General features: G+C 41.3%; 1 protein-coding gene across 1 annotated transcript; it reads left to right on the top strand.

The window, feature by feature from the left end:
- The first annotated feature begins 410 nt into the window (after window positions 1-410).
- On the top strand, window positions 411-5,961 carry HINT1 (histidine triad nucleotide binding protein 1). Its single transcript, XM_032795454.2, has 3 exons — window positions 411-568; window positions 3,821-3,925; window positions 5,633-5,961. The coding sequence occupies exons 1-3, from the start codon at window positions 458-460 to the stop codon at window positions 5,795-5,797; spliced, it is 381 nt and encodes a 126-aa protein (XP_032651345.1). The 5' UTR covers window positions 411-457; the 3' UTR covers window positions 5,798-5,961.
- The last annotated feature ends 2,921 nt before the right edge of the window (window positions 5,962-8,882 follow it).

Here is an 8,882-nt window from a genome sequence, read left to right as displayed (position 1 = left end):
AACGGGCCACTTCCGGTTAAAAAACCACACCAACAACCCCAAAGCCAACGGGTACCGCTGCATAAGAAAGTATCGGAACTATTCACATTTGTTTGGTTAAAGCACATTTTAACACAACCTAAGACCTGACCCTGCAATGTGAATAACTACTCACGGGATCAATCCCACAATCACAAATGGGAGTAAGTGTCTGCAGGACCAGCCCCTACACGTGGGGGCCGATGTCACCCGACAATGTTTAATGGCAATGACAGAGCCCAGCAGCACCGCAAGGAGCTCCCCGCTGCCCCTTTAACTCCAGGCCCAGCAGGGCGGGGACAAGTTGATGGGCAGGCGAGATCACCAATGCCGTAGCTGAGACCGGTGGGGCCCTCCCAGGGGGCGGGCGGTAGGTCGTCCCCACGCCAGTGCGCGCGCGGGCGGGCGAGCTCAGCGCGCAGGGGCCGAGCCGGCAGCGATGGCTGACGAGATCCGCAAGGCGCAGGCCGCCCGGCCCGGCGGCGAAACCATCTTCGGGAAGATCATCCGCAAGGAGATCGCGGCCAAAATCATCTTCGAGGACGAGCAGGTGGGGGCTGCGTGCGCCGCGCTCGGGGCGCGGCTGGAGGGGGAGGCGGCAGCAACGGCTGCCTGCGGGCGCCCGCGCTTGCGTGGGCGGGAGACGGGTTGCGGGCTGGGGCTGCTGTGTGGTGCCCTCCTCTGGCAGCAGCTCCCCGGGCGCGGGGGGGTGCCCGGCATTGCCTGCGGGGTGCTGGGCTGTGGGGCTCCCCGGGCTGTCACTGGCAGGCTGGGGGTCCGTGGGCTGTTCTTGTAGCTAGCGATGCAGGGCTCGCTGCGGGGGGAGAGGAAACGCAGGCTAAAGGCGTGAAACGCACAGTCGCTCCTGTGGTGCATGTCAGAGTTCACAGTTCTTCTGCCTCCCCAGCTGGGCAGGGGGCTTAAACTGCGGCGATTCCCCGAGCTCGTTGCGGCGGCGTTACTACGCTGATTAATAGGCGCACCTTTTATAATAATCATTTGTGGGAAAAGGGAAGCCAGGTTTTGATCCCAGTTCTCCAGGTTCCGCGGCTTCCCTGTTGGTGCAGCGGTGCTGCTAAACCCTGGATCACGGATCGCTTGTTTCTGGTCATCACAGCCTCTCTCCAGAGCGCAAATAGAGAAGGATAGCGGGCCATCTGAAACAAAACCAAACCCTCTGAACCTTAATGGATCCTAGCTGGTACAAGTAGTGCAATAAATACTTGCATCTGTTCCCTGGATCTTGTGTGATCCAGCCATTTTGCCCTCCACCTCGTAGATTGTATTTGTTAGCTATTAAATAATAAGTTTAGCTGTGCCTCCTTTAGCAAAAAAACCCCATAACAATCTAGCAGACCCTGCAAGACAACAGTTCATCCTGGTGTGGTAGTACTGCCAACACTTGGACCCAACACTGGATTCAGCCTGTATTGGGCTTCAGTGATTTAAATTCTACTGCCTAATAGAGAACATGTTTAACCACTCTTGTATTTTAAAAATCAAGACATAGGTGTGTCTGTCTGAAGTAGCATTGTCTGATATCTGAATCATGCCATCTTTTGACCACAAATCTAGAATTTGTACCATTAAAATAGGCAGCCATCCTGCTATGAGAAAGCAACCAAAATCCTAATTTGGCACTGGTACCTGTTGGATCTGGCTAATTTTTAATGACATGCCTCCTGATTTTGACTCCTAAAGCTAGGAAAAATTGCATATTTACTAGAGCAACATAATAATCCAATTCTTTTATCTAGCAGTTTGACTCTGACTGGATCCACCTGGGGTTGACACTGAACATTGAAATCATTGCAAGCTGTGGTTGCTCTTTGCTTGTGAAAATCAGGTCCCGTATAAATGCAATGCAGAAGATGGGTTCTTGTTGAAAAATATACCAGTTGTCTGACCTGTATGGCTAATAACAGTTGAAGAGCAAATATCTTAATAGGTCAGGATAATATCACAGTTGTTGGGGGAAATTTCATTCTGGAACACTAAATGGTTTTGAATTAGATTCTAAAGTAATTTCTGTGCTGCTGCTTTGCAGCCAAGATATGTAATAAGTGTATTGCTTTCTCTTTGTCTATGTGAAAGTTTCAAGAAACTTTGGCTCTAATAATGGTAAACTGTGGAGCAGGGGTTGGCAACCTTTCAGAAGTGGGTGTGCCGAGTCTTCATTTATTCTCTAATTTAAGGTTTTGCGTGCCAGTAATACATTTTAACATTTTTAGGTCTCTTTCTATAAATCTATAATATATAACTAAACAATTGTTGTATGAAAAGTAAATAAGGCTTTTAAAATGCTTAAGAAGCTTCATTTAAAATTAAATTAAAATGTAGAGCCCCCTGGACTGATGGCCAGGACCTGGGCAATGCGAATGCCACTGAAAACCAGGTCACGTGCCACCTTTGGCACCCGTGCCGTAGGTTTCCTACCCCTGCTGTAGAGGATATATTGCTGGAGTCAGTATAGTAAAATGAATGTGCTTTTCAATTTGCCAGGTGAGCTGACAATAAATAACCCAGTATGAGAAATAGGGAGAAATCCAGTTTCCAGCCTTAAAACACTTTGGGATGCTTAAGTAATTATGTGATCATTGTCTCTTATGTGATGAAAGGAGGAAACTTGTTATAACTCTTAAGGAAGTAAAACTTGCAGGATTAAAGGATGTTTCAGTGTAATCAGCTAATTTAGTGGTTTTCAACCTTTCCAGAGTACTGAACCCCTTTCAGGAGTCTGATTTATCTTGTGTACCCCAAATTTCACCTCACTTAATACCTACTTGCTTACAAAATCAGACACAAAAACACAAAAGTGTCACAGTGCATTATTAGTGAAAAATAATTACTTTCTCATTTTTACCAGATAATTATTTTCCAATTGATTAATTTTATAAATATTGTACTTACATTTCAGTATGATACTTGAACCTGTTTTTCACTTACAAGCCTTGTCTGAAGCCACCTGACCTGAGTACAATGCAGCCTGGGTACTTGCTCAGAAAGCTAGTCTGAGCTGCTGCAGCTGCACAGCTATTTTTAGTGCACTAACTCAAATAGAGCTAGCATATGGCTGTCTGCCCATCCTGGGAAGCACTCTGCCACTACTAGGTAAAACATACCCTAAAGGCTTAAGAAAAAGCTTATCTAGGTAGGGTTATTTTGTAAGTCCACTGTGAAGTCTGTTCCTCTGAAGGATCTGTCATTTTCTGGTGACAGACAGGAACTGGACTGATGCGGGATTGCAGTTCCAAAGAGGTGGAAAAAAAGATGTCATCTGTGTTTCAATTACACTACTTCCATTCATGTGATATCTATTATAATACTTAGTCTTTAAAAATGTGTAGAATAGTAGCAAATTGTAGTGATATATTTGCTCTGATATGAATGTACGTAACTAATTCTACTAGTTATTAGGTACAGTCGTGAAAAGAATAAATTGCAAAGTTCATTGCCTGAAAATTTCTCTTTTATTATTTAGAATGCTTTAGAAATAGTTGTAAGTAATTCCTGAAATTAACCAACCAATGTTCTTTGTTCGTACAAAAAACTGTTCTTTGTAGGCCTCTGTATGTGGGCATTTTGTGTTAATTTGAGTTAAGGTTTTCCTCTTATTACTAACTACATTTTAAGGGATATCAAGTAACCCACGCTAATTTTGGAAAGTTATTGAAGTTACCGTCTCAACTTCAGTATGTACCGGTAGGGGTGTGGGTAGCAAAGAGCTGTTCAGATCTATATATGGGGCTTATTTTCATCTAAAAAGTTAGTGCTTCAGCTCTTAAATCATTTCTTTCTCCAGTGCCTTGCGTTCCATGACATTTCACCCCAAGCTCCAACACATTTCCTAGTGGTTCCTAAGAAGCCTATTGTCCAATTATCTGAAGCAGAAGATTCAGATGAATCTGTAAGTATTGTGAATATTTATTACACTACAACATATAAATTCTGTCTACATTGAATCTACCATTATAGTACGTGAAAACTATTACTTTTTTAAGGCAGGAATCTTGTTTTATTTTCTGCCTGAAAGGTGCAATGCATGCCTGTGGTGCTTTAACTCCAAGTTTAAATGTTATTACGACATAGTTTTAAAACAAAAGCTCTGAAAGGTTAAAATATTAAATGACCAAAACACACTCACAAGATGCAGTGGCATTGTTAATAATTCAGTAGCTGCTCTGAGACCACCTGACCTAGGACTGTGACAGGATGTCATCCTTTAAAATGTTCATTGGCAGATGTACCCTGTAATCGGTTCTGCCACGCTCTTTGTTGAATAAGTTATTACAATGTTGAGCTGGTGGAAGTTGGTACAAGTCTGCCTAAAAATAAAAAACACAACCTTGGAATGGAGATAATGTTCCTTTACTGTTTCTCCTTTTGTTGAACATATCAGCTTTGCATTGGCATCAGGTGTAATTTTCCATTCTGAATCATTGGTCACTCAGCTAGAGAAATGCCTTCTCAGTCTCCTGGTGGGCCATTATAATACCCTGGAAGGGACCTTGATAGATCATCTAGTCTAGTCCCCTGCACTCAGTCAGAATTAAGCATTATCAGGATCATCCCAACAGGTGTTCGTCTAACCTGTCCTTTAAAACCTCCAATGATAGTGATTCTATAACCTCCCTAGATAATTTGTTCCATTGCTTGTGATAAAACAACTTAATGCTTAAAGTGGTGTATTGGGGGAGGAGTGACTTTATTTTAAAATGAAAGAAATCCAAAGAAATGGAAGTCCAAATGTGAAATTTTTTCAGGTAAATCATGAAAGTGCTGTGTATTTAGTATTAGGAAGTTAACTACACTTGATCAGAATGTTTTTTGTTCTTGACACCTTTCGCACTATAAAGAGTCACAGGCTGAATCACCTTTTCTGGAACCATGGCTCAGCACTACATTTCGTAGCTTATAGTGGTCATAGATTGTAGTCTCATTAGGGCAGTAACTTTTTGTAGATGCTAGGATGCTCTTTGGTGCATGGCCTCTTTCTCCTTTTTAGGAATTTGAACAGCATCTATTGTATCTAGGCTGCTATTGCAGTCAATGAAAAATATGTAGCTTTAGAAAGGCACGTCTCTAGTGCAAAATTTTGCTTTTGTTTGAAATATATTCTAATGTCCATCCTTCTGTTCTACACTAGATGATACTTGTTCTAGTATGGAAAATAAGGGTTTGTGGCATCTTGTATTGGAGTGAGTTGTTAGGGTTGGGAAGAAGTGCCTGAAATGACGAGAACTAGGTCTCAGCTGTCTTGAAAATTGGTCCCCGAGTCTTTGTGAACATATACTAGATAAGTCAACTTTTTTTTTTAATTAGATTTTTCTTCATTGCCTAAGGAATGAAAGGGCCTAATCCTGAGAGGTGCTGGCTGTTTGTGACTTCCATTGGCTGGAACTTGCCTCTAAACTCTCTCTCCCCTTTTTTTTTAAAAGCTATTTTATAAATAAGATTCTTGATCTTATATGCAGTTTCATTTCACTGTAGTTTTTAAAATTTACTTGGAGGATGTTTTTTACCAGTTATTCCACATAACTGATAAACTGATCTTCAAATTGCTCACAATTGTTTTTGTGGCTGATTTTTCTCTCTTCCCTTTTAACCCTTTCAGCTGCTTGGGCATTTAATGATTGTTGGCAAGAAGTGTGCTGCTGAATTGGGCCTGACCAAGGGATACCGAATGGTCTTGAATGAAGGGCCAGATGGTGGGCAGTCTGTTTATCATATACATCTCCATGTTCTTGGTGGACGTCAGTTGGGCTGGCCTCCTGGCTAAGTTGCAGCAAGAATCAGCATTCTGTGTGGAAATGATCCCTGCATAGATTTAATACATTGCCCAAGAATCCAACTACTGTTTACAGAAAAAGGTGATTAAACGTGTTAAGGGCAATAAAAGTTTTCAACAATGCTCACACAATAAAGTTATAGCATATAACATCATCTCTGTGTTTTTTTAATTCCTGTTTTTGCTTACAAAACTGTTTCTATCAATATCTTTCCTGAATGTGAATATGTAGTAATGCTTACACTGCATTCACTAACTTGCTTCACTGAATGTGGCGAACTGTATGATAAGGGTGGATATGAAGAAAGTTCTGTTTAGTACATCCAGTTTTTAATATCTCATCAAGAGCGTACCTCTTCAGTTTTCTGAACACTGTAGGAACAGTCCACACAGAGGCAGGGCAGATTGCCATTAAAACTGAGAAATATCTAAATGATGTATATGTGGTTAAAATACTCCCACAGCTATTACTGCAAACCTGAAAATTCCTCCTTAGAACTGGTTCACATTTTCAGGTTTATCTATTTCTAACACCAAGAAAAACACAAATTTTCCTTAAACGCTCTAAATGAATTCAGTGCTTGTGTAAGAAGCTAGATTGTCAGCACTGGCAGAGTAAAGGTCTCTTATCTGGAGAACATGTACTGCATGAACAGTAGAATTTTTGCTATATCACCCCCCCACCCCCACCACCACCACCCAGTGTGCCTTTAGAGAAACTGCTTCTAGAGGTGAAAAGGGAATTCCTTTTTCTAGATTCATTCAGCCTTTGGCAAATTGTTAGAGAGAGAAGTGCACTGGATCCACTAACCCATTTCACATAAGTTGTCTGCTAGAAGGTAACTGTGTTGAACTTATTTCAGTGCCACTTGTGGGGCTCCATACAGCCCTGTGCACAACCTGAATCCCACCTTGTGCAACTAATAGCTCTTACCAGTTTCTCTTTTTACCCCAAACTGAAGATGGTTGCTCATTATGTCTGATCTTGATTCAAGTTTTTGAATTTGCATCCCTGCTGCTACCTTTTCTGTCAGTCTTTAGCTATTGGTGTTGTGGATGGGTGAACAGATGAAGAAAAGATTTAGCACAGCTGGGTGAATGAGTTGCAAGGATTTTTTGAGGTGACCAGAGGCTATTGTGAGTATGGGAGAGGGAGGACAGTCACAAATGAGATGCACCTGGATGCTCCTGGACACTTCTCTTTACATAGGGCACCACAAAACCCACTGTTATAACAACCTAAGGTAAAACTTTGTTACAAATAGCCAAGGCTGAATTTGATCTCTCACCTCAAGGTAAGAGATTCAACATTTCTTTGCTAAGGCCCAGATCCACAAAAGTATATATTTAGGCTCCTAACTTCCATTGATCTCAGTGGAAGTTTGGAACATAAATACTCTTATGGATGTGGGCCTTACTTATTGAGCAATCCAGGCCTGCTGGAGTACAGCTGACCAGTGTACACAAGCAATTGTGAAAGAATTATAACTCATTTGTACCAGCCTTCTTCACTTTAGTTATCTTACATATTGTCTCTTTTTTGTTTCTTTGTCTTTTTATTTTCTTGTATGCTGTGTTAGCCTTTCATCTGAATATAATTGTTAGCTGTGGGTTTAATAGAGTTTTCATTCAGTCTGCTGCTTCTTTGGTTATCTGGGAAAAACAACAATGACAATTTCTTTTGGTTTTTGCCAGGAGTGGGGCTATAATAAACTTGACAGAAGTGCAGCCCTGTTTTATTGTTTCAGTTATGAGTTTCTGCTTTATTGTTAAGGTGTGATACTGTTGTGTGTTAGATACTTTCTTCAGGTCCAGTTGTGAATTAAGATACGTTGGGGGAAAATTCAGCACGGGGTAACATGTGGCTCTACTGGCCATGTAATGTGCGGGTGGGTGTGCCTATTGTTTAAATCTGAGCTACTCCCATCTGATCCATAGAAAGTAGTTGCCAAGGTCCATGACAATTCTCGTCCAACCTTTCTCAGCATGAAATAGTTACCACAATCTGGGTCCTATTTGTATTCCAACAATACCCATAATGATCTAAGTGCTTTGTATATACACAGGAAGACTTATTTACTGCCTTAGGGAGGTTAGTTTAAGAAAACAAACATTTCTTTTTGGGCGGGGAGGAATGTTGCAGTCAAAATATATGAAAGTTTTATATTTAGTGGGGGTTACATTGTCAATGGGTCAATTTATGTCAGAAAACAATCTCAAAAAATCTATTCTTAGGTTGACCAACTTCTCATAGCCATCATGGAAGAAGTGGATCTTGAGGATAGATATGGAAGAGAGATATTTGTGAATGAGAGTGTTTCATGTGTGATGGGGAACATAGAATATGTAGAAGTTATAGGGCAGGTGAACACAGACCAAAGGGAGCAATAGGATAAGAAAAACAAAACAGATGCACAGGAAGAAACAGAGTGAGGACAAAAATCTTGTGATGGAAAAGGGAGAACAAGTGGATGTACTCAGAAGAGTGGATAGCAGGGGCAACATAACAGACAAGGGTGATGATCTCAGCAGCTAGAGGGTGGAAGATGCGTGTGATGGGAAGGCCAGAGAGACGTAGCTTACAGTAGCTAACCTGGCATGTGGTGGGGACCTGCATACTAGACTCTTTTAGTGATATGGGTAGAAAGGGGGGCAGGGAGGAAAAGAGCAGGTATAGGAATCTTTCACACAAAAAAACCACACCACTTCTGAATGCACCAAATCCTAAAATCCTGAAAACTGAACATAGACAAACTGGTTAATAATTATTAGAAATGTCCTGTTGTAAATTAAAAGGCTTCCCCTCCAATATATCATTATTAAATTCATATGATTCACTGTGCTTTGGGTGACAATGGGTGGCTTACATTTAATCACTTTTTTTTAATCTGTACCATTTTTGCCTTTCCCCCAATTTCTGATAAAGGACTTACTGGACTGCATTTCATTCAGTAAATCCTATCACATAAATTACTGCTACATTCCATAACTTACTGAAACATTTTTTTATCTCTTTGTTGAAGGACTTAATCAGCTCCTTTCCATCACTCTCTTGGTGTGATTTGTTTTTAACAAA

Source organism: Chelonoidis abingdonii, chromosome 6 (assembly GCF_003597395.2).
Source record: "Chelonoidis abingdonii isolate Lonesome George chromosome 6, CheloAbing_2.0, whole genome shotgun sequence".
Taxonomy (NCBI): Eukaryota; Metazoa; Chordata; order Testudines; family Testudinidae; genus Chelonoidis; species Chelonoidis abingdonii.
Note: the sequence above shows the minus strand (reverse complement) of the source record. Positions and strands in the feature narration are given on the sequence as shown.

Excerpts from the sequence above, each read along its gene's own strand:
- HINT1 (XM_032795454.2), top strand. The coding sequence starts at position 458 with ATGGCTGACGAGATCCGCAAGGCGCAGGCCGCCCGGCCCGGCGGCGAA. Across the intron at positions 569-3,820 it reads TCATCTTCGAGGACGAGCAG|TGCCTTGCGTTCCATGACAT; the intron begins GTGGGGGCTGCG and ends TTCTTTCTCCAG. Across the intron at positions 3,926-5,632 it reads CAGAAGATTCAGATGAATCT|CTGCTTGGGCATTTAATGAT; the intron begins GTAAGTATTGTG and ends TAACCCTTTCAG.